Raw genomic sequence first — 26,720 nt, forward strand, 5'->3', positions numbered from 1 at the left:
AGCTGGTTATTGTACTTAATTAAGGAAGGTTCTTACCAACAAAAGCCATCTTTTTATCAAAGTGCTTGGAATTCTGCCACAACTCTGTATAAAGATTTGAGTTCTGTGCTGCTCCCTCCTCCTCTCCCCTGCCTCCAAACTGATATACCCTAACAGTACTATCTTCTGGCTGCAAATGCCAGAATTAACTGTGAAGTTAAATCAAATCTCATGAATTATTCACAAGAGTTTACAACGAAAGTCCTGTGTGAGAAATATGTTTCAAATTTCCCCAACTCTGAGAGAAGTCCTGGAGATGTCCCCTGCAGTTACTTTGATAACAGTTTCTCTTTACAAATGATAATTGCACAATTCTAGCTTTTGTGCAGTGTGGCCTCAGTGAACCTATCCCCAGTTATCAAAGAGCAATTTTCAGATCATTTCCATTGCAGAAAAGAAAGTGATTACAAGAGATAATCTGCTGGAAACACATATGCTGCAGCTGGGCTTAAGACAAAATATGGAATCATAAAATGCAGAATCAAAGCTTTGCCTGTAATGTTGGTGATAGGCAATGAATAAAATGGGGTAAATATTGCAGTTTAGTTGAACTGCTAGAGCTTTTAGATTGTTTGTACGATTTGTCTGATCCTCAGATGCCTCTAGCAAGAATAAAAAAAGGGCACACTTTTACTGTTCTCACTCTCTAAAGAAAAACAAAGGCAGTCTTTACAAAATGTGTGTCTGTAATAGGGATGGGGAGAAATTTGATTCAGTTCACATTTGAAGCTGAATCTATCAAATTTGCACTTTCGGAAACAATATGAGACCCAAAGCACAGCCATCCTTTGAAATTCACAGTTGTTTGGATTTTGCAATGCAGTTCACCAACCAATGTTTGCAAAACTGCTTGTTAGGGGAAAGTGTGCATAAAAATGAATATATGAGTGAAAATGACATACACAATGCATTAAAAAAAAGGTAAAGGTGTCCCCACACTTGTAGTGAGAGTCATTTCGGACTCTTAGGGTGAGAAGAAATGGCTTGCAAAAATGTGTACTTTCGTCAAAACTGCCTACAAAACTGTGTTTATTAGGAGGAATTCACACTAAAATGCTGGAGAATTTTCATGAGGATTTTTTTTAAAAAGAAACCACAAATTGCTTCAAAGATCTGGAGAACTGAATTTAAGATTGGAAAAATGAGAAGCTGGGGGAACTGAAATTGGCAGATGTTTCCATCCCTACTGTATAGTAAGAGTATGATTAGATGCATCCAATTGATTGGTCTTTGGAGATTTTAGTAAAATGGTGCTGTTTGTGCAGGGAAGTTTCAATCCAGGTGTGCAACGCTTAGAGGTAGGAGGTGAAGCCATATAATCATCATCACACCATTTGTTTTGCAGAGAGTGCCTTGATGTAGCCAGGTTCTTTCACGATATCAAGACCACTACTGATCCATTCCCCTTTATTAGCTTGACTGATGTTTTTTGAATCATTAAGGAAGATGGTTCTTGATTGCATTGGGTTGGTAATGTGGACAAGATTTGTTGTTGTTATATGCCTTCAAGTTGATTACGTAAGAAGCAAGACCTTTGTGCAAGTTGTGGTGCATTTCCTATGGACCTCCCTGCTTAGAAAACGTCATGTAGGCATTTCTTTGGAGCCTGTTGAATGTGTATGTGTATCGTGTGCCTTCAAGTCAATTACAACTTATAGCGACCCTACGAATCAGCGATCTCCAACAGCATCTGTTGTAAACTACCCTGTTCAGATCTTGTAAGTTCAGGTCTATGGCCTCCTTTATGGAATCAATCCATCTCTTGTTTGGTCTTCCTCTTTTTCTACTCTACTCCCTTCTGTTTTTCCCAACGTTATTGTCTTTTCTAGTGAATCATGTCTTCTCGTTATGTGCCCAAAGTGTGATAACCTCAGTTTCATCATTTTAGCTTCCAGTGACAGTTCTGGTTTAATTTGTTCTAACACCCAAGTATTTGTCTTTTTCGCAGTCCATGGTATTCGCAAAGCTCTCCTCCACCACATTTCAAATGAGTTGATTTTTCTCTTATCCGCTTTTTTCACCGTCCAACTTTCACATCCATACATAGAGATCGGGAATATCATGGTCTGAATTATCCTGACTTTAGTGTTCAGTGATACATCTTTGCATTTGAGGACCTTTTCTAATTCTCTCATAGCTGCCCTCCCCAGTCCTAGCCTTCTTCTGATTTCTTGACTATTGTCTGCATTTTGGTTAATGACTGTGCCAAGGTATTGATAATCCTTGACAAGTTCAATGTTCTTGTTGCCAACTTTAAAGTTACATAAATCTTCTGTTGTCATTACTGTAGTCTTGATGTTCAGCTGTAGTCCTGCTTTTGTACTTTCCTCTTTAACTTTCATCAGCATTTGTGTCAAATCATTACTGGTTTCTGCTAGCAGTATGGTATCATTTGCATATCTTAAATTATTGATATTTCTCCCTCCAATTTTCACATCTCCTTCATCTTGGTCCAATCCTGCTTTCCATGTGATATGTTCTGCATATTGATTAAACAAATAGGGTGATAAAATACACCCCTGTCTCACACCCTTTCCAATTGGGAACCAATCAGTTTCTCCATATTCTGTCCTTACAGTAGCCTCTTGTCCAGAGTATAGGTTGTGCATCAGGACAATCAGATGCTGTGTCACCCCCATTTCTTTTAAAGCATTCCATAGTTTTTCATGATCTACACAGTCAAAGGCTTTGCTGTAATCTATAAAGCACAGAGTGATTTTCTTCTGAAATTCCTTGCTCCGTTCCATTATCCAACGTATGTTTGCAACATGATCTCTGGTGCCTCTTCCCTTTCTAAATCCAGCTTGGACGTCTGACATTTCTTGCTCCATATATGGTAAGAGCCTTTGTTGTAGAATCGTATTATTTTACTTGCATGGGATATTAAGGCAATAGTTCGATAATTACTGCATTCCCCGGAATCCCCTTTCTTTGGAATTGGGATGTCCTTTCCCAATGGACAAGATCACACACATTTTAGACATATTTGGTGAGATTGCAAAAAAGTTTCAAATTGAGGTGATTATTAAAATTTGGTAAGGTAATAGGATATAAATTAGTGATCAATTCCATAGCTATGCTATTAGGAAGACTTAAGTCACTACTTCCAAATAATTAGAGGGAACTGTTAGGGAATATATTGACAGCTGCATAGATATTGGTAGCTACATATTGGGGGAAACAGCAAATTCTACATTTAGGAGAATGGTGAAAAGATATCTTGCATAAAATATTGTTTGAAATGTTAGCATGAATAAATTCTATACTGAAATAATCAAGTTCAATGTAAAACACTGGAAAATAAATATTGGAAGTAATATAGGAAATAAATTATGTTATTCATAAAAATAGATGACTGTAGTAATTATTGAAGTAACTGGAATTGTATAGCTATAGTTGAAAATAATTATTATCTATGCTTGTGTAGGCCCTCTGGATAAGTATTTATATGAATTATATCTTTGTATAATACTGGTGTCAATTTACAATGTTGGACATATCTAAAAATATCATTTTGATGAATTTATGTGTTCTGTCATATTATAAGGGTTAAAAAAAAAGAAGTAGGGAGATTGTTTGGTCCTCCTTTAAACTCATGACTTTATCATCCAAAGGTATGTTATTCCTGTGGATACAGATACTTTGGGTGAACACCCTGAATCACACACTCTTGGCTCTTCAGAATCATATACGCCTCAGAATTATAGTTGTGGAGGTCACATATGCATTGTCCCTGAAGTACTTGGGAGACCATATTGTGAAAGGCCAAACTCTGTGGAATTAATAGTGGAGTATGACATCCAGATGATTTTTCAGAGCAGTCAACGTTTTTGGTTCCTCTTCATCAGGTTGATTTCAGCTCCGTTCTTTGCTCCTGCATCCATGCAAACAAGTGGTTTACAATTATATTTCTGGACCAAGTCTCTTATTTTCGCAAGGACTGATGCATTTATTTTCATTAGACCTTTACTGGCATCTGTGAAGTCATATATGGCATCTTTTTTCTGAAGCACTGAGCTGTGCAAAGCATTGAAACCCCTCCTTACTTATTGTTGAAATTATTGCCCACAGCACACCTTTTCAGCTACAAGGACTAGAATCTTGCTTTTTAAAAAATAATAACAATAAAAGCTGAGTCTGTGACCAGTGCCACATTCTGCAGGTGTTATGAATTCCCATACAACCATAGTGTACTCTCAGCTCTGGCTACATGTTACAGCAAAAGCATGGACAGAGATGGTGTTTGATGAGAGAACTCTGGACCAGCCTTAACTTCAGATCAATTCCCCACTCAGGCATCACAGTCTCACTGGGTGACCTTGGGGAAGTTCCTGTCTTACTAGTGGATGACATTTTTGAATGCTGCCCTGAAAAACCTCCCTCACTATTGAAAGTTAGTGTGCCAGGGAGACAGGTTCTAGCATAGCCTGTCTTCTGATGTGCTAGTTTTGAATGTGCAGGAGCTTGTTACATGGTGGAGCATTCAAGCATTTGCTCCACATCATATAGTCTAAAGTCGTACAGTCTAGCAACAGCATCATGCGAGGCTGGTTGCCATATTTGTTTGACATACCTGGACTATAATGGTAAGTGAGAGCATGGTTTTCCCATGCCCACTCCCACTAATCTACTCCAGAATGTGTGGAGTAAAAATGACGATGAAAGTGTCTTAAGCATATGCAGAATTCTGTCTTCACCACTGTAGAGCCATAGCTGGCCCCAACATACTTCCTGGATTAGGGAGATGCCTTTCAAACCAGGATGATTTGAGAGATTGCACCTTTTCTTTTAGAAGTTTAATTCTGGTTGCAACTATAATCGCTAGTGTTGATAAATGTAATTGACTAGAGATTTTCAGAGCTAGAGCAACACCCCTACAGAGCTTTCAGTTTAGTTCTGCAAGTTCTAAATTGTGTCACTGTGGTTTTTCCTTATCTTTTGGGCTCCTCCAGAACTTTTTTATTGCATATTCATCCTGATTAGCTTGCACAAAGCTTCTATGCAAAGCTTTAATAAAATCTATATTAAACATTAGCTCTGATCTGTTTTTGGTTATATGACAATTGAGCATCCATCCTGAGTTCTTTGCAGGGTGTTTACATGCTTTGTTATTAATCATTCATTCATCCCACATTTTCAGATGTTTCCCCATCATTCTCCAAATAACAAAAAAATGGCATTTAGTATTGCTGGTCCCATTATGTAGAACATTCTTCCTGCATGGATTCAGCAGGCATCCTTGCTTTTGAATTTCAGGTGTCCCAAAGTCTTTTTTATGCTGACAGGACTTTGCAACTGTTCAATTTTTTTATTGGCTATTCACTTCAATAATTGTTTGCATTTTTAATGGTGTTTTATGTTTTAACATTGTACACAGCCCTGCTCTTTTAAGATAGGTTGGTAGAGAAATAAGTTCATTGTTGGTTTTTAGAGTGGATTTGTTAAACCTGACCTCATCTCACCAATGTCAACACTTTTTAATTAATTATTAGATGGCACTCCAATTTCTCCTCCTTGGAAACAAGATTGATAGTCTTATCCTAACCCTTTAAAGACCCCAATAAAATAGATTCTTACAGGCCAATCTCTTTACTGAATCAAAAATTTTACCACCCTGTTAGCGAAACAAATCTACTCCTCTCAAAATTGTTACATCCAGACAAAAGGGGCTTTATTCCTAACTGCCAAATTGTGAACCACATTAGGAGAGTTTTAAATATAATTCGTTTTAGTAAGAGATCACATTCCCCCTTGCCTTGATTTTTTGTGGATATTTTTAAAGCCTTCCATTGTATTTCTTGGATTTTTTTTAAAAATCGTAATTAACAATGAATTATTTAATCAAATTATTAATGCACTGTACACTCCTTCCCAAACTGTAATTAACATAAATGGATTGGACTCCCATCCAATCATTACTGAAATGGGAACAAAACAAGGCTGTCACCTATACCCACTCCTTTTCTTACTTATAATGGAGCCATTTGCAATTTGCCTTAAGGACAATCATGCTCTAGAGGAAGTGGAGATAGGTGGACAAACCCATAAGATTATACAGCCATGAGAATGGCTCTGTACTATAGTCAGCATGGATTTTTCGCATTCCGGAATGTTAAATTGAAAATACCCCCATGCCATTCTGATGCTTCCCATAAGCTCATTTCAAAAACAAAACCTTACAAAACATATAGTCCTAAACTCAGAAACGCTTCCTTAACAACCCTCTAAATTTTCGTGGTGATACACAGAACAGTCAGAGAGAATCGAGCGTTCAAAGAGTAGAAAGAGAGAGAGAAAACAGATCTCTTTTGGATTTTTTCTGTCAGAGTTCTCATAATTTGTTGAAATTAATTAACAATCAGCAATGTTCACGGAATACCTATAATTATTTTACTGACCTTGACCCATACTCTGACCGTCATCTTCTGCAGTTTAGAAGTTTAAAAAATGCTTGGCTGATTTTTAATTAATTTAAGAAATTTAGCATTGAACTCAATCATAAGGCCGAGCATACTCAGTAAGAAACAACTGTCAGTGCTCTAAAAGCCATACTCACAGCTTCTGGGCTTGCCCAATCAAGGGGCCACACCCACACCTGACCTTTATTTCACTTTAAACAGTCATGGCTTCCCCAAAGAATCCTAAGAACATATAGACAGCTTGATATAAACAGACCTAATCCCCTGTGATGTACAGAAGACATCGTATATTAGGTGAGATGGTATATTTATTTCAATATAGTTAACTATTTGAATTATATAACGGGCCAGCTTCCTGATATGTCACATTATGATTAGTTAACACACAGCTAAAGCTTCCACTACTTACCTGAATACTTATCTATGAGGCTTCCTAAGTTTTAGTGCATTAGTTTTTTCAAATTTTGTTTTCATGTTGAGATACAGAACTGAAAGGGACTATGCATTTTGGGATTTGGACATTAAACATGATTAGAACAACAATTATTACCAGTATGTGATATATATATGTAACGGGTCTCTGTTGGTTTTATTTATTTATTATTTAATTTATATCCTGCCCTTCCTCCCAACAGGAGACCAGGGCAGCAAACAAAAGCAGTAAAAACACTTTAAAACATAATAAAAACAGACCGTAAAATACATTAAAACAAAACAACTTTAAAAACATTTTTTTAAAAAGCTTTAGAAACATCTTAAATAAAAAGGGTTAAAAACATATTGTTTAGAAAAAAATGTTTTTTAAAAAAATCATATTAAAAGCAATTCCAACACAGACGCAGACTGGAATAGGTCTTAACTTAAAAGGCTTGTTGAAAGAGGAAAGTCTTCAATAGGCGCCGAAGAGATAACAGAGATAAGATAAGAAGAGATAACCTGCCTAATATTTAAGGGGAGGGAATTCCACAAGGTAGGTGCCGCCACACTAAAGGTCTGTTTCCTATGTTGTGCAGAACGGACCTCCTGATAAGATGGTATCTGCAGGAGGCCCTCACCTGCAGAGTGTAGTGATCGACTGGGTATATAAGAGGTAAGATGGTCTTTCAGGTATCCTGGTCCCAAGCTGTATAGGGCTTTGTACACCAGAACTAGAACCTTGAACTTGGCCTGGTAGCAAATGGGCAGCAGTGGGGTGTCACGTTGGCGATACCTTGCCCCAGTGAACAGTCTTGCCGCCACATCTTGCACCAGCTGCAACTTCCAGACCAACCTCAGGGGCAGCCTCACATAGAGCACATTACAGTAATCCAGCCTGGAGATTACCAGTCCATGGACAACAGTGGTCAGGCTATCCTGGTCCAGAAACGGCCGCAGCTGTCTTATCAGCTGAAGCTGGTAAAAGGCACTCCTAGCCACAGAGGTCACCTGGGCCTCTAGTGACAAAGATGGATCCAGGAGCACTCCCAGACTATGAGCCTGCTCTTTCAGAGGGAGTATAGTAGGGCCCCGCTTTTCAGTGGCCCACTTTTTGGCGTTCTGCTAATACGGCGGCTTTCAGTTAGAGTAAGGCCCCAACCATACAGCGCTTGTTCCACTTTTACGGCATTTTTCGGGCGTCAGGTGCAATTTTATTGACAGAGTTCTGCTTTTTGGCGGGTTTTGCTTTTCGACGGGGGTCTGGAACGTAGCCCACCGTATGAGTGGGGCCCTACTGTATGGCCCCATCCAAAGCAGGCAGCTGACCAATCATCTGATCTTGGGAACCACCAATCCACAGTGCCTCTGTCTTTCTAGGATTCAGACTCAGTTTATTGGCCCTCACCCAGCCCACCACTGAGTCCAGGCACCGGTCCAGGGCTTGCACGGCCTCTCCCAATTCAGATGTTATAGAGAAATAGAGCTGGGTATTGTCAGTGTAGTGCTGACACCTTGCCCCAAAGCTCCTGATGACCACTCCCAATGGCTTCATATAGAAGTTAAACAGCATGGGTACCCTGAGGCACCCCACAGCACCACAATGCTATTCTCTGAGGGCAACCTTGGAGATAGGATTGGAACCACTGTAAAACAGTTCCTCCAATACCCATCTCATCAAGTTGGCCCAGAAGGATACCATGGTCAATGGTATCAAAAGCCGCTGAGAGATCAAGTAAGAATAACAGGGTCGCACTCCCCCTATCCTCCCGATAAAGGTCATCCATCAGGGCAACCAAGGCCGATTCAGTCCCATAACCAGGCCTGAACTCAGACTGGGATGGGTCAAGATAATCTGTTTCATCCAAGAGTACGTGCAATTGCTGCGCCACAAGCCTCTCAATCAAGTTCCCTAAAAAGGGGCTATTTGCAACTGGTCGGTAGTTGTCACAAACCAATGTGTCCAGGGTGGGCTTTTTCAGGAGTGGTCAGATCACCACCTCTTTCAAGGCGGCTGGAACCACTCCCCCCCGCAATGATGCATTGACCACACATTGGATCCACTTGGTCAAACCCCCTTGGCAAGCTTTAATAAGCCAAGAAGGGCAAGGGTCAAGAGGACACTTAGCTGGTCGCATCATTGCAAGCACCTTGTCTACATCATCAGGCCGCATCAACTGAAACTGTTCCCAAGACGTTGCAGCAGACGTTGCACTGGACACCTCATTGGGGACTACAGTAGATGTGGAGGGGGCATCAAGACTGCTACGGAGGTGAGCAACTTTACCCTGAAAGTGCCTTGCAAACAATTCACAGTGGGCCTCCGAAGGGTCTAAAACTCAATTTCTTGGAGGTGATGTCAAGTTGATGACTCCTAACAATATGGAAAAGCTCCACTGGATGGCTGCTTGAGGATGTGATGGAGGCAGAGAAGTGGGCCTTCTTCGCCACCCTCACCACCACACAGTAGGCACGGTTATGATGTTTTACTTGTGCCCGATCAGCCTCACAGCACGTCTTTCGCCACTTGCGCTCTAGCCGTCATCCAGCCTGTTTCATTGCCTTTAGCTCACTGGTGTACCAAGGTGCAAACCGGGCTTCACAGTGCTGGAGAGGGGGCTCAGGGGCAACCGTGTCAAGAGCCCAACTCACCTTGCTGTTCCACAGCATGACAAGGGCTTCAACAGGGTCACCTGTTCACTCTACTGGGAACTCTCCCAGTGCATTCAGGAATCCAGTGGATTCCATTAGGCTCTGGGGGTGAACCATCTTAATCTGACCACCACCCCTGCAGGGAGGGATAGGAGTCATAAGTCTAAACTTCACCAGGAAGTGGTCTGACCATGACAATGGGGTGACATCCACCTCCCTATCACCAGACCACCCCTTCCTCCATCTGGAGCAAAATCCAAGTCGAGTGTGTGCCCTGCCCTATGCGTTGGGCCAGTGACAACTTGAGTCAACCCCATGGTCGTCATGGAGGCCATGAAATCCTGAGCCGGAACACTGGAGGCAGCCTCAGCATGGACATTGAAGTCACCCAGGACTATTGTTCCAGGCTCCTCCAACACCACAGCCAGCTCAGTCAGAGAAGCTGCCGGGCAGCAGGTTAGATGGTACACCAGTAGCAATCCTAGTTTATTGTCTCCTCGGCCTGACACCAGGTGCAGGCCCTCACAGCCAGCTCCAAGACAGAGTGGTTTCCTGGTGACCGAGATGGAAGTTCTGTAGACCACAGCAACTCCTCCCCCCATCCCTGCAGCCTGTGCTGGTGTTGCACCACGTATCCAGGTGGGCAAAGCTGGGTCAGATCAACTCCTTCCAGCTCACCCACCCAGGTCTCAGCAAGCCAAACCAACACCTTCATCCACAATCAAATCGTGAATGAGAGTGGTCTTATTGTGTACCGATCTGGCGTTAAACAACAACACACACAGGCCAGTGGGCACAGCAGATGAGCAATGAGGAACCCATCCATAAGAGGAGTGGCAGCAGGGAACAAGGCACAGATAGCCTTGCCCTTGTCTTCTATGGTAATTCACCACATCCCCATGGCTATATTTCCCTCTCCCCGTGATCACTGAAATTGGGGTGGCATCACCCACGTTCCTCCATAATAAGACTCCTCCTAAACACCTGATATGGACCCAACACGAGCCCACCAACAAAGCCTGCCGGAGCGAATTATCCCAGAAGGCCTCTGCGAGAATAGTCATTCCCATTCAAACTTTTTCACACAGGGCCCATCTACTCCCCCTCCTGTCTCACACGCCGGGAGGGCCAGCCTTTTTCTCTCTTTCTCTAGTTTCCTTGTAATGTCATATGCTGCTCCTCTGGAAAACAAAAAATGTTAACAAAAATTATACCAAAAAAAGTGGGTTTGTTCTGCTAGGGTTACAGAGCACTTAAGATTAAAGTGGATTAAAGTTCCCATATGTGTTTGAATCCCTCCCACAAAATAGTGACAGGCTAGAGGCATCCTCGATGATTCTTCCAGTTTCCCCTTAACAGAATGTGCCAAAATTATATTTGATGGTAAACTCAAATATAAAATAATCTGTTCACTTATTGCGTACCCAGACAAAGTTAAATCTGTATGTAATTCAGAATTTGGCCTCACACTTATCTGCTTTGATGTATGCCTCCCTCTTTAATATCTGGTCTTTGTTTAATAAGTGGAATGTTTTCCCAGAGATGAAATGTCCTTTTCAATAAACTATCAAATGTCTTAGTTTCATTTGAATGTTTAATCACCCACAAAAACAGTTTATTGCCTCTTATTTCCCTCCTGCAAACATTATCCTGTTAATTAATGGGGCAATAAACAGAAGCAGTAAAATCTACCATATTGCATCATCTTGAATGCCTGATCTTAAACATTTCTGCCATGATTGGACTGGGTAAAATCATTGCTTCACCATATGGCACCCCTGATACTAAGCTTTCAAAATGCCAAAGGCAGTTCTTACTAGTCCTGTGTTTCTCATCTTCCCCCATGTCACAAACTTGGGGCAGAGAGACACACTTGCAGTTGTGCTGATTTCGGTGTGTCTCCAAGCACTGAATTGTGAATCCAGGGACATGTGACATCCATCAAACTCCGCCCCCTTTTACTCAACGTCTGGGATTTTAGAGATGAGATTCATTTTTCTCTTTAAGACAGCTTCATACAGATATCAAAAGTGTTTGGCTGGAGGTGGGAGCTTCCTTCAGGCGCTGAGGAAAGAAAAAGGTGGGAGGTGGGCTCCTGCCAGGAGGAAGGGTGGGATATAAATCAAATAATTAATAAATGGATGGATGGATGGATGGATGGATGAGATTGGGGCTGGAGGAGCCCCTGCTTTCCCCACAGCTCCTGTCAGGCAGGAAGGGGACAGGGAGAGCCGCGGGAACCACCTTGCCAGCACACAGCAGGGAGTGTGGAAGCTTCTAAGTTGGCAAAAGTGTGTACGTTAGTCAAAATTAAAATGTATTTTTTAGGAGAAATTTGCAGTATAATGTTGAAGAATTTTCATGAAGTTTTTTTTAAAAATAATTTTTGTAGAAATGTGGGAAACTGAATTTAAGATTAGAAAAATGAGACCATTCCATCCCCACAAACACACAATTTGGTTCTGTGTGTACACATTGTGGGAGGCTGCTTCCACTCAGGCGTTCGTAGCATGTGTATATACAATGAAACTGACAAGAAGTGTGCTTCTTATATGTGGTACATGCGCACATGCATCATTCTCATTCAAAAGTTACATCCGTATAAAGTAGCTGGTGGTGATCCTCACTTCACACACAGTAATTACTAAACTCTGAGGGAAACTAACCATAAATGTGTGTAATGAAGCATTCCTTTTTAATAAAAAGCTGGATGAGGAAGCTGAAATTCTGAGCAGGAGGGAGTGCTGAACACTCGTCAGCCTCTCTCACCATGCTCCTGTAAGTTGCTTTCCCCACAGTGAAGTTCCTGATGCATATGTGTATTCGTTTGTTTATAAAAGTATTTATATTCTGCCTACTCTCTCAAGGTGATGAAAAATAAAAATGATAAAACAGTAAATGGAAAATGAAAATGGACTGCCTTCAAGTCAACTGGATTTATAGAGACCCTATGAATAGGGTTTTCATGGTAAATGGTATTCAGAGGTGGTTTTACCATTGCCTTCCTGTGTGGCTGAGAGAGAGTAACTGGCCCAGGTCACCCAGTGAGCTTCATGGCTGTGTGGGGATTCGAACCCTGGTCTCCCAGGCCGTAGTCCAACACTCTAACCACTACGCCGCACTGGCTCTCAGATAAAACAATAGGAACAGAATAATATGAATAAAATGCATCTGAAAACACAAGGATGCCAACAATGAATTCCTGAATTAAGTGCTAGAAAAGACTTGAGTGTCCAAGTAAGTATTTAACAAAAATGATTTGTAAATATGTATTTAGTATCCTGTGGTAGAGAACCCCATTTTGGCAACAATCCTGTTGCTGTTAAAGCTCGGGGTGCATTGCTTTGTACAAGGAAGAGCTCCATTTTGGCTTGGAGGAATCAGCATAATGAATGTCAAATGTCTGATTCCTCTTTCCAAATCTGCAAGCTATGCTGTGCAGCTTCTGTTATATGTAGAATGTAATGCATTTAAATATTTGCTGGTTTCTCCATTGCTTTTTGTTCTTCCAAAGCATTAATATGGATGTCAGCTTAGGATATATTTCTTATTCAGTGTTTTATGCCATAATTATGGCATTGTGGATTATTTTTAGTCTTCATATGAGCTATTTGTTTTGAGCCGGCAGAGTGCTTTTTCTTTTTCTTTTGACTGGCTTTTTTAATACATATTTGTTCGGATCTTATGTATATACATAAATTTAATACAAGAGACAAGTATATCAACATACATTCAGTAAAAAATAAACTGAAAACACCAGCTAAACACTACAGGCCAGCTACTGTAGAGGCCTGCATAAATTTATTGAGTATTCCACTACTCCTTATCCTTTCTCTTATCACAGGAACACCTTGAGTCCAAAACACGGCACTCAAATCCAGTAGGAACCCACTCCAAATGAGAGAAAGATTGTAAACATTTTAAATAGTGAAATGTTAAGTAATTTGTTTGAGGTAATTATGTTGATTTTTTAAATCTTATAATCCACCTTGTGAGAGCTTTTGCCCTTTGTGGTGGACTAAAAGTATGTATGTATGTATGTAAAAAGTCATTTCATTAACAGAAGGCATGATTTGTGGTGGTGTGTGATTAATGTGGCATATGATCATGTGAGCTCTATGGCCGAGTATGAAGTTGTGGATCTGCCACAGCCATGCCCAACACTGCAACAACTGTCCTACACCAGCAGGGGGACACACAGACTTTTATAGTTATTCAGCCTTATGTCCTATACAGGTGGGCCCCGCTTATACGGTGGGTTCTGTTCCGGACCTCTGCCGTAAAGCGGAACCCCATTCACTATAATGGGACGTGTCGCGCGAAAACGTCGCAAAACGTCGCAAAAGAGCAAAAAATACCTTTACAATTGAAAATGAAAGCCACCGCATCAGCAGAATGCCTTAAAGCGGAACGCCGTAAAGCGGGGCCCTACTGTTTATACAAGGTAGACCATGCTGTACATTTAAAGCACACCCAATGCATATTGTCTCCAGTGATGCTTCTCATAAGCTCATTTCAAAACAAAACCTTACAATACTTATAGTCCTGAACTCAGAAACACTTGCTTAACAACCCTCTAAATTTTCATGGTGATACACAAAACAGTCAGAGAGAATAAAGAATTCAAAGTCTAAAAAGGGGGGGGGAATCCAGAGCCCTTTTGGTCTATTTTCTGTCAGAGTTCTCATAATCTGTTGAAATTCATTAAGAATCAGCCATGTTCACAGAGTACCTGAAATCCTAATACTGACCTTGCCCCATACTCTGACCTTAATCTTCTGCAGTTTAAAAGTTAAAAAAAATGTCTGGCTGATTTTTAATTAATTTAAAATATTTTGCATTGAACTCAATGATAAGGCTGGGCATGCTCAGTAAGAACCAACTGTCAGTGTTCTAAAAGCCAGACTCATGGCAGCTGGGCTTGCCTAATCAGAGGGCCACACCCACACCAGACTTTGATTTCACATGAGACAGTCATGGCTTCCCCCAAAGAATCTTGGGAAGTGTAGTTTGTGAAGGGTGCTGAGAGGAGACTCCTATTCCACTGACAGAGCTCCACTTAACAAAGTCAGCCACTCTGATTGAAGCTCTGTGAGGGGAACAGGGCTTCTCCTAGCAACTCTCAGCACCCTTCATTAACTACACTTCCCAGGATTCTTTGAGAGAAGCTATGACTGTCCAAAGTGAAATAATGGCTTAGTGTGGATGTGGCCAGGGACAGCTTTGGTTTGAATTTGGGTCAGAGGCAACATGTGGCTGCTGTAGAATAAAGAGGTGGGGGAAACCCTGCAAGCAATGATACTGTTCACAATGTTTTCCTTTTGGAAAGGAAAGGGGCTGACCCACCCAATCTCCTCCCCTCCTCCTTCCTGCCCCTTCCCCGGGTCAGTGTTGGACTATGACCTGGGAGATGAGGGTTCGAATCCCCACACAGCCATGAAGCTCACTTGGGTGACCTTGGGCCAGTCACTGCCTCTCAGCCTCAGAGTTAGACAATGGTAAAACCACCTCTGAATACGATTTACCATGAAAACTCTATTCGTAGGGTCGCCATAAGTCGGGATCGAATTGAAGCCAGTCCATTTCCATTTTCAAACATGACTGCACAGAAATGAATCTCACTGAACTCAAAAAGTATACAACTGATCAAATCCACCCTCTGTTCTTCTCCCTCCTGTTCCCTCCCTCTTGCCTCTTCCCTCCCCCTTCCTTTGCTCCTCCCTCCCCATCCTCCTCCCCTTCCAATCTCCTCCTTTCCCTTCCCCCTCCTCCCCTTCCTCCTCCCCTTCCTCCTCCCCGTGGTCAGTTTTACCTATCTTAAGCATGATTGCATGGGAGTAAAAAGCATTGAACTCTATAAGCATGCAAATGACTCCCCTCCCCCTTCCTTTGCCCCCCTCCAATCTGCTCCTTCCCCTTCCCCTTCTCCTTTCCCATGGTCAGTTTTACCTATTCTAACCATGATTGCAAGGGAGTAAATCCCACTGAACTCAATAAGCATGCAAATGATCAATCCATTCTCAGCAAACTTGCACAGGATCCCATTTCTTACCTCCTGGATTAAAAAGCAGAGAAATTCACTAACAGACAAAGAAACCTTCCGGTTTAAGAACGTATCTATAGCTAACAGATATTTCTATCAAACTTTAAAAAGCAGGGAAATTGGGCAGCTATGGTGAAGGCACCAGGGGAGCAGGAGACCTGAACTCCTCTCTGAGATATTGTACTGCCCTACAAATTTGTAAAAATGCAAACACAATTTGGGTTGGTCTTTCACAGTCCAATCCACCTGTGTGGTAGGAGCATATAGCCCCCTTTAGCAACAGGAATCACACAGCCATACAGAGGTTTTGGGGTGAAGTAGGGCTACAACTTTATTGATTAGAGCAAGTAAAGTGGGGTTGGCATGGCAGTAGGGCCAGGATCTGCTTCATTCTGACAGCCCATGCTGGAGGAATGCTGAGTCAACCAACAAGCAGTTGGGAACTACCCTTGGGAGTTGGCCCACTTTAGACCCAAGTGAGGTGTGAACCCAAGACACCTGTGGTCCCGCTGACCAACCAGTGGAAGGGGTTGTGAGCTGGATGAGGCTGCGCCCTCCCGAGCTAGAGGCGAGGCCATTGTGTACCCCACTGGACTCCTTAGGGGAGTCCCCCTTATGATTGATCCTGCCCAATGCCATTTCCACCTAAAGGTGTGACAGAGGTGAATGAATGCCTAACAATTGCATAGCGAACCACTGAGGGATAGGCGAAAAAACGTGCTCAACAATGGGGCCAGATTCATTGTAAGGAAAAATTCCTATCTGGCCCTGTCAACCAGCGACCCAGTTAAACCGCTCAGTGATGCCCTAAGACCGAGGGAGGGTGCATGGGAAAGTCGGCGCATGAAGAAAAAGACTGGCTCTCAGCAGACTGGGGCCTTTAAGGCCAGGCCTGGCTCTGCCCTTTCGCTGCTTTCGTGAGACTGCCCAGGATTGTGGGTGACCTCGTGAGAGCTGGGCCATGGATGGGAGCATACTAACTCCTCCCTCCTGTCGCTGCCTGGGGAATGCTCCACCCCACAATTAGCGCCCTGTGCCAAAGCTTGAGGCTTGACTTCCTGTGTAGCTTGGAAGAATTTGGTAACGCGACTCTGAGCATATGGTGAGTGGTGGCAACCAGGGCTGTGGAGTCGGTACGTCAAACCTTCGGCTCTGACTCCTCTATTTTTCTACTGTCAGACTCCAACTCCTTCATAAATGGCAAATGTATATTATTTATTTATTTGATTTATTTATTATTTGATTTATATCCCGCCCTTCCTCCCAACAGGAACCCAGGGTGGCATACAGAAACGCTAAAAACACTTTAAGACATCATAAAAAGACCTTTAAAGTACAACCTCAGAGAGGAGGTCAGGTCTCCTGCTCCCCAGTGCACTCACTATAGCTGCCCAATTTCCCTGCTTTTTAAACTGAAAACTAGGGAGGTTCATGATTGCACATATTCAGCCTGTGTGCATTAGAATGTCTGTGCATTCACACAATTGGGGGCCCATTGCCATCAATGATATAGAGTGGAACATTTTCCAGTGTTTTATTTTTCTGTGGAAAATTTTCTGTTTTGTGAATGGATGCCAACTGCAAATACAATGTTCAGGCAAGTTTGGTGATTTCAGAATTTTTAGCATGGTTTACTAAATGCAAGTCAAACATGCCAAATTAGATCACTTTCTAAGACCTCAGGAAATTTTCCTATGCAAATCACCCTATGCAAACTTGCCTAATCTGTCATATACATGCTTATTGCTTGATGATAATAATAATAATAATAATAATATTTAATTTGTGTGTCGCCTATCTGGCAGATAGCCACTCTAGGCGACGTACATTAAAATGGGATAAAATACAATAGTATCAAATGCAGTCTCATTAATCTCAATAAATAAAATACTGGACAGTCATCAGTACATTTATAAAAACATTTACATATACAGCATATAATAGATGACAAAATCATGGAGATTAACCCATCCCAAAGATCTCAAAGGCCTGTTGAAATAGCCACGTCTTCAGGGCCTTGCGGAATACATCCAGGGAAGGGGCATGTCGGAGATCAAACGGGAGTTCCAGAGATTGGGGGCCACCACAGAAAAAGCCCTCTCCCTAGTACCCACCAACCTAGCTGTTTTGGTTGGTGGGATTGAGAGAAGGCCTTGCGTGGCTGATCTGGTCGGGCGGCATAATTGGTGGCGGTGGAGGCGCTCTTTCAGGTAAACTGGGCCGAAACCGTACAGGGTTTTAAAGGCTAATACCAACACCTTGAATCGGGCCCGGAAAACAACCGGCAGCCAGTGTAGATCAAATAACACCAGCGTAATGTGATCACGGCGGCGGCTGTTGGTAAGTAAGCGCGCCACTGCATTCTGTATAAGTTGCAATTTCTGGGTCGTTTTCAAGGGTAACCCCACGTAGAGCGCATTACAGTAGTCCAATCGAGAGGTGACCAGGGCATGTATTACGAGTGGGAGCTGTTGAACAGGGAGGTAGGGTTGTAGCCTACGTATAAGGTGTAACTGATACCAAGCTGCCCGGCTCACAGCCGAAATCTGAGCCTCCATGGACAGCTTGGAATCAAGAATGACCCCAAGGCTACGGACCTGGTCCTGTAGGGGCAGCCTCATCCCGCCAAACACCAGGTCAACATCTCCCAACCTTCCCTTGTCTCCCACAAGTAGTACCTCGGTCTTGTCAGGGTTCAGCTTCAGCCTGTTCCTGCCCATCCATCCACTCACGGATTCCAGGCACTTGGATACGGTCTCCACAGCCCTCTCCAGTGAAGATTTGAATGAGAGATAGAGCTGAGTGTCATCCGCATATTGGTGGCACTGCAGCCCAAATCTCCTGATGATCGCTCCCAGCGGCTTTACATAGATGTTAAATAGCATGGGAGAGAGGATAGAACCCTGTGGAACACCACAATTGAGAGGCCAAGGGTCTGAAACCTCATCACCCAATGCTACCTGTTGACGCCTATCAGAGAGAAAGGAATGGAACCACCGTAAAACCGTGCCTCCCAATCCCAAACTCTCCAGGCGATCTAAAAGGATACCGTGGTCGACAGTATCAAAAGATACCAAGAGATCTAGGAGGACAAGGAAGGTGAATTCTCCCCTATCCAATGCCCTCCTCATATTATCTGCCAGAGCGACCAAGGCTGTTTCAGTTCCATGTCCAGTCCTGAAACCCGATTGGTATGGATCTAGATAATCCGTTTCATCCAAGTGTGTCTGCAGCTGATTAGCCACCACTCGGTCAATGACCTTGCCCAAGAATGGTAGATTCGAAATTGGGCGAAAGTTGTTTAATATTTGGGGATCCAAGGAGGACTTCTTTAAGATGGCCAGGATGCATTGACCATTGCCTTGATCCCCTCGCCCAATCTCTCTTTGCAACTCATGAGGAGCCACGACGGGCAAGGATCAAGTAGACAAGTGGTAGGCCTTACAGATGAGAGCACCTTGTCCACATCCTCAGAAGGAAAAGGCCGAAATCGATCCCATTTGACCGGTTTGCAAGTGGCCAACTCTAGCTCACTCACTGTATCCACAGCGCACGGAATCGAGCTCCTCAGGTGCTCAATTTTATCAGCAAAGTGCTTTGCCAAATTGACACAGGAGGCCTTGGACTGTTCCAAGGGTTCCTGAGCAACTGGACCGACCAGGCTTCGGACCACCTGGAACAACCTCCTGGGACAGCACTCTGCTGATGCAATAGAGGCAGCAAAGAATTCGCTCTTTGCTGCCCTTACCGCCACCTGGTAGGCAGCTATTGCTGCTCTAACCTGTGTCCGAGCATCTTCGGAGCGCGACTTCTGCCACCGGCGCTCTAGTCGTCTCACCTCCTGTCTCAAAGTACGCAACCGTGGTGTGTACCATGGTGCTACTTGAGTTCTGTTCAGGGGGAGAGGACGTTTCGGAGCCACTCAGTCTAACGCCCCGGCGATCCTCTCGTTCCACTCCATCACCAGGGCTTCGACCGGGCGACCTTCAGCAGGTTCCAATTCCCCAAGCACCATCAGGAAACCATCTGGATCCATCAGGCGCCTGGGGCGGACCATTCTAATAGGACCTTTACCCCTGCGGAGGGCGTGTGGCATCGAGAGATCCATCTTTACCAGATAGTGGTCTGACCATGACATGGGGGTAGAAGAAATAACCCCTAATTTCAGCACACTACCCTCCCCCCGGGACAAATATAAGGTCAAGAGTATGACCGGCTACATGGGTGGGCTCAATATTACTAAGGCGCAGTTCCCAGGAAGCCATGGTTTCCAGGAAATCCCGAGGGGGTCCGATGAGAGTGGTCTTGGCGTGTATGTTAAAGTCACCCAGAACTAACAGCTCCGGGGACAACATTTGCACATCCGAGATCACCTCCAGCACCTCGGCCAGGGAGTCTGCCGTGCAGCGGGGTGGGCGGTACACGAGCAGGATCCCTAAACTGCCCTTCGAGCCCAACCTCCAGTACATACAATCAACAAAGTTAGTCCCACGAAGGGGAGGTCTGGCAAAGATCAACGACTCTCGATAAATAACTGCCACTTCCCCTCCCTGCCTTCCCACCCTCGGCTGCTGTGCATAGCGGAAACCTGGTGGGCACATGGCCTCAAGAATAGGAGCTGAGGCTTCATCCAACCAGGTCTCCGTAATACATGCCAGGTCTGCACATTCATCCAAGATCACATCACGGATGGCAGATGTTTTTTGTACTACAGACCTGGCATTACACATCAGCAGCCGGAGGTCGGTAGGAATCCTGCGTCCCCCAGCTTCCTTCTGGTTCTGGACAGACCTGGAACAAGGGATGGATATTATGTATCTATTCCTTGTTCCTCTAGATTGACGTGGTCTGCCCCCAGCACCATTCCAGCGCCTGCCACCCAATCTCATTATGTTTTGGCCCCCAACCCTCCCCCCTTCCTCCCCCCCTGGTTTACACATGCCCCTATCCCGTCCTCCAATCAACAAGCCTAGATATTAAAAGTCGAAAGATGTTATTATAATTGCATCAACAAATGATAACTTGGGTATCGAATACCATAGACAGAGCTTTGAAAAACACCATGCTCTTCCATGGAGTCATAACACACATTCAGTAGTGCCATGACAAATGTGTAAAATGGAGAATAGTACATGTAAGGCAGGGCTAATGTGCACACTTTTAATTTTTTATTATTAAATCTATATCCCGCCCTTCCTCCCAAAGGGAGCCCACTGTCCTACCCTTCATTCAGCGTGTGCAATTTATTGTATGTTGTATGAATAGGCCTTTGGGTATCTCCATCTTTGCACTCCATGGTATTTCTTGAGTGTTCATGAAGCCTCCTTATGAACAAACATTTATTGATTTAACAGTAACTTTCCTTTCCCTTCATGTTGTCGCTCATTTAATGTGCTGCGATGTCCTTGGATGAGAGAGAGCAGGCCTCACTTAGGCTCCCTCTCCCACTTCCACCCCAATCATATCATAAATTGAACCCAAAACCTCAAGGGTTTTGATTCCATCAGGAAATTTTCTGTCACAGTGTTTGAGAGTATGAAATTGCCCCAGAACACATTTCCACCATGCCTGAAATAGATAGCTGGTTGTGATTCTGAGAAATAGGTTACACTTTTTTTATTGTAATAGAATCCCAGAACTGTTATGATGAGTGTGAAAAGTGGAACTTCTTCCTCACTCTCTCTGTTACGGACTTCAAAGGGGTCTGGTTCTTGGAAAACATACCACATTGATTATTAATGTATATTTCAGTTACAGTTGATTCAGGAATTTTTTTTCTTCAAGATAGAAAGGAAGCTGCATTAGGATTGTCATTTTTATTCTAATGTGCAGTAAAGCAAGTAAAACATGCAACAACAGTAACAGTATTTGGATTCGACTCCTGCTGTTATTCTGAAGTCTAGCAAAATCTTTTTCGTTCTAAGGATTTTTCCTCACTTTTCTCAGAATGGCTTTCAATAAACAACACTTTAGTGTAGCGGTCAGGTTATTAAGGAGAAGAGGCTGTCTAACAGAACATCTAAATGGATGTCTAACAAAACAAGTTTGTGTGTGCATGTGTGTGTGCAGACAACGCTCTAGCCTGGCAGACTACCTCAGTGTGGACAGCGCCACCTATAGTTGGAATAGCAACATACGAGTTTAGCTCCCCATTACAGCAGGCCCATTAAAAATATTCTGACATAAATTGATACTTTCACACAATTTCTGTTTTTCTTCTCCTCTAAGTGTCATGCATTCATACATTCTCTCAAGGCCTCCACTGCTCCTCGTGTGTTGGATGAGCAAACTCACTTTTCCGAGCTCCTCTAAGTTGTGGATAAGCCCAGTGATCCACACAGATACCCAACTGCATGTAGATCCAGGTCACATGATTCCATCCATCATCCTTCATCAAGGGAGAAAAGCACGTAATCTAGCTATTCACATGGACTACCTGGCTCACATTAATACATTTATTATTATTTAAAACATTTCTTACCCTCTCTTCATTGCAGATGCAGGTCTAAAGCAGGTTATCATTTTAAAACCAATCCACCTTTGTTTTAAATCCACAAATCCCCAGCAAGGTAAATAAATTACAACTAGACAACTAACAGCTCTGTCACTAAATTCTAACCAAAGTCTTGAGTAAATAAGCAGCTGATGGCAAAAGTTTAAGACACAGCAGCTGTAGGAGGAAGGGAGAGAAGGCCAGGGCTGGAGCTCCACCACTGAAAAGCAACATATTTGCCCTCAGCTAACGATGGCACAGCTAGAAGCGCCTTTCTGACAGATCTTAGAAAACAGGCAAGTCTGTTCAGGAGAAAGTGACCTCCCAGGTAGCCTCAAATTGTATAGGTCTTTGTAAGGCAATATAAAAACCTAGAAATGGGTTCAATAGAATATAGACAGCCACACTCATTCTTTCAGGTGTGATGTTGTTCATTTATTGAAGGCCACCCCAGAGAGAAGTCTCATTGTTGCATTCTGTACTAGCCGCTGCCTCCAAACCTATTAAAAGGTCAGCCCCAAATAGAGCAGGTTACAGAAGCTCAGTCTTAAGGGTACCAGTGCATGGATCACTGTGGCAAGGCTCTCCCTATCCAGGAATAGCTGGTGAATCCACCAGAGCTGGTAAAATACACTCCTTGCCATGGAGACTGCTTGAGACTCCAGTATGACAATGATGGCTCTAGGAGCATCCCCAGCCTATGCACCTGTCCCTTCAGAGGGAGTGCAACCCTGTCCAGAACAGGCAACATGCCCAGGTCTTAGGCCTGGGAACTACCTACCTACAGAGCCTCTGTCTTGTCAGGATTCAGTTTCAACTTATTGGCCCTCACCCAGCCCATTACTGCATCCAAGCACCTGTCCAAGGCCTGCACAGCCTCACCTGAGTTAGTTGGTATAGAACACACTGGTGATGTGTCACTCCAGATCCCCTAATGACCCCTCGCTGCTTCTGATCATTTCACCTTACCTGAATAAATTTTCGCTGAGGGGAAAAAAAAGAGGAAACAGAGAAACCCAGCAACAAAACACCAAGTGCTCTTTTAAATTGGGCGAACTTGTAAGTTGATTTAGTTACAGGTCATAGCAACTTATAGGGTTTGCTTGAATCCACTGAGCCCAATATAGTCTGTTCTGACTGCTAGGGATTCTCCAGGGTCTTGTGCAGAGGAATTTCTTTTGACTGGGGTGTAATACAAGGCACCTGCTCTCCTAAAAGATAGCAATAACAACAAAAGCTGTAACACAACAATATGAGTGTTTTCCGTATATTCATTCACACTGGCATTTTCTCACCAATTTGCTGCTGGAATTACATAAGAACAGCTGACTGGATCAGGCCAGAGATCCCTCTAGTCCAGCATCCTGTCCTCACAGTGGCCAACCAGATGCGTATGGGAAGCCCGCAAACAGGACCCGAGTGCAACAATTACAGCTGAATGTGCTCTTAAGGCTATACAGTATCTTCTGGTAGTTCAGTATTAAAGAAGTGCTGGAAAATGGTAGCTTACTCCTTAGCCTACTGAAATGTTTAAAAATGAAGCAAAAATAGCAGCATTCTTAAAACACTCTTTATATTGGGAGATTACTTGCATTCAAAGTTAAACTCAAATTTTTCCATTCAAGATGTGAATAGTGAAATGGCAAATTTTAAATGAATTCTTAATGTTTTACATGGATTTTAGTTCTTGTGCCTTTCTGACAATCTCCCCAGCTTTGGTAACTATATTTTTATTTCAGTGTTTACATATTTGATTTTCACAGAATGAGAGCCAATAAATTGAAGCTTCATCCAGATAAGACTGAGGCATTGTTAGTGGGTGGTTCTCTAGACTAAATGGATGGGTTGTGGCCCATTCTGGATGGGGTTACACTCCCTCTGAAGGAGCAGGTGCGTAGCTTGGGGGTACTCCTGGACCTATTACTGTCAGTTGAGGTTCAAGTCACTTTGGCTGCATGGAGTGCCTTCCATCAGCTTTGACTTGTGGCCCTGCTGTGGCACTATTTGGACAGAGAAAGCCTAACTTCAGTTGTCTGTGCTCTGGTAACCTTTAGGTTAGAGGTCAGTGCGTATAACACCAATTCTGGCAGGGCTGCACGGATTACCAATTAGTTCAGCCTTTCCCAACCAGTGTGCCTCCAGATGTTGTTGGACCACAATTCCCATCTTTCCTGACCATTGGCAATGCTGGCTGAGGTTGATGGGAGTTGTGGTTCAACAACATCTGGAGGCACACTGGTTGGGAAAGGCTGAATTAGTTTCTGGGCTCAGTTCAAAGTGCTGGTTTTGACCTATAAAGCCTTATGTGGCTCAGGACCTCAATATCTCAAGGTCTGCCTCTCCCTCTATGAACCAAGCCAGACCCTGTGCTTATCATCAGAAGCACTTTTTCATGTGCCCCCACCACAGGAAGGTCAGAGGGTGGCAACACGACAGTGGGCCTTTTCTGTGGTGGCATGGTACCTTTCAGTGGTGGCGTGGTGCTAGGCAAAGGCCTTCATCTTCACTCAGGCCTTTGGCCCTTGAGCTGTGCTGTCTTGGCTTCTCTCATGTTGGTTTTAAGTGTTTATATTGTTAGTTTTTAAATTTGTGTTTTAAAATCTGTTTTGTGAATTTTTTGTAAGTCACCCAAAGTCACTGTATGAGATGATCAACAAATGAAAGTATTATGATTATGATTAATAAAAGCAATAATAGATTGTTATGGTTATGATTATGATTATGATTATGATTATAGTTATGGTTATGGTTCTGATTATGATTATGGTTATGGTTATGATTATTAATATTAATAACAATATCAACAACAACAACAATAATAACAATAACAATAACAATAACAATAATATAGGTGACAAATGTATATGTATATTGTTCTGCTTTTTTAAACAGAATTGAATAATGTTTCATTGTTGGAGAAAACAGAATCTACCAGCAACTAGGCAAAGCTAGAAATCTGTGATAGTTTAAAAACAAAGAGTAACATCTATTGTTGTCCATGTTTGAGCAGGGTGGACTTCTGCTCAGGCAGTGGGGTTTCCCCTTCCTCTCCTCCCCCCTCAACCACCTCAACCCCCCAAAAAACCTGGTCCTGTTGAAGGACCCTTAGGCCCAGGACTGCACTAGCAACTAGTTCAGTGGCTACAATATAAGTTTAATATTATTTTTGTAAGCCACCCTGTGTGCCCTATTATAGGATAGAAGGGCGGGATAGAAATATTTTAAATAAAATAAAGAAATAAATGTTCTGACCACTTGGCTCCAACAAACAAGTAACCATATTTTGTACCAGCTGCCATCTTTAAAGGCAGCCCATGAAGAGTATGTTACAGTAGTCTAGTCTGGATATCACCAGTGCATGGATAACTGAGGTGAGACTGTTCTTTCCAGACAGGGTCAGAGCTGGCAAAGCAGCCAAAGGTGATAGAAAGTGCCCCTGGACACTGCCATCACCTGAGCCTCCCCAATTAGTGCCAGCTCCCAAACTATTAACTTGGTCTTGCAGGAGAAATTGATGCTTCCAAGACCAGTTATAATCCTCCATCCAGAGACGCTGGTTTCCTTGTCCACAGCACTTCCATCTTGTCTGGATTAAATCTCAGCTTGTTCACCCTCATCCATCCCAGTACTACCTCCAGGAGCATACCTGCTTTCCTTTCACTGTAGAATTAATATTTTTAAAAAACAGGTTGCTCAGGTTTGCTCCACAAGAGCTAAAAAAGCATTTGAAAGTCATTATAGACTATTGGGTCCACAAGGTCCAGAGGGCTGCAGTCACCTTGGATAGGCCAGTGTTAACCCGGTGAACTCTGGCATATCTTTCAAATAATGATTGACAAAATAACACATCTGGGAATCAACCTCTGAACTATAGAAGCAGGAACCGTTGACTTGAATGATGTGAGAATTCTGTGACTTTATTAATTAGCATATGCCTCCCTCTGCCAATGGCATTAAAATTCACACATTATTTTGTACTGACAGCCTAGCTGGGTGTGCTTATATTATCCGTTCTCTTTGTAATTCGGGCTGGAACAAATATCCACAAATACTCATATTTTGAATGAGAGAGTTCAAATTCAAAAGTATATTCGCATTTTGGATGTGAAGTTATATTTCAAAATTCATACTCAACATCATTCAGACTTGTTGGCATCTTCCCTCTTTGTAGGGAATGGGAAAGCATCAAATGTTAAATTGTATAAGCTGACAACTGTTCAGTACTGTTCTGCCAGGGGCAGAGGTTCTTTTAGGATTCAGGCAAAGCAATAAGCGCATGGGTTTGTTCCTTTCCAGTTGATATTCATCCCTCTGATCCTGCACTTCTCTCTGAGCTGTTTTCCATTTTCCCTACATTCTGTCCTAGGCTCTGCACTCCCTCCTGCCCCCCTTCAGGGACTCCCAGCATAGTCAGGTTTGCTGCTCCTCCTACTGGAGTGTCCCCCATAAATACCGCTCAGAGTGCCACACCATTGGGGGAGCTCTGCGATTCACAATTTGAGCCATGGGTGCCCATGCTTCCACAGGAGCCCACCTGAGGATGTGGCTCTGTCCCACCTCACTGTCTGCCTTTCTCCACAGTGGCACTGCCTCCCCAAATTCTGCCAACTATGCCAATTGATCTGCCGGGGCAGAGGTTCTTTTAGAATTCGAGTTCTTT

The 26,720-nt window shown here is 43.2% G+C and overlaps 1 protein-coding gene across 4 annotated transcripts in view; it reads left to right on the forward strand.

Annotated features, from left to right (window-relative positions):
- ARHGAP8 (Rho GTPase activating protein 8) overlaps positions 1-26,720 on the forward strand; it is a 164,347-nt gene that overhangs the window by 96,541 nt on the left and 41,086 nt on the right. Inside the window, exon 13 of one of the 4 annotated variants that reach the window (XM_061582391.1) lies at positions 3,654-5,073. The exons of the other annotated variants lie outside the window; for them this stretch is intronic. Coding sequence (XP_061438375.1) covers positions 3,654-3,689 — 36 coding nt within the window. The 3' untranslated portion in view covers positions 3,690-5,073. Of the gene's footprint in view, positions 1-3,653; positions 5,074-26,720 lie in introns of those variants that run through there. 4 annotated transcript variants of the gene reach the window in all.

The sequence above is a fragment of the Rhineura floridana genome, chromosome 8 (assembly GCF_030035675.1).
Source record: "Rhineura floridana isolate rRhiFlo1 chromosome 8, rRhiFlo1.hap2, whole genome shotgun sequence".
Lineage (NCBI taxonomy): Eukaryota > Metazoa > Chordata > Lepidosauria > Squamata > Rhineuridae > Rhineura > Rhineura floridana.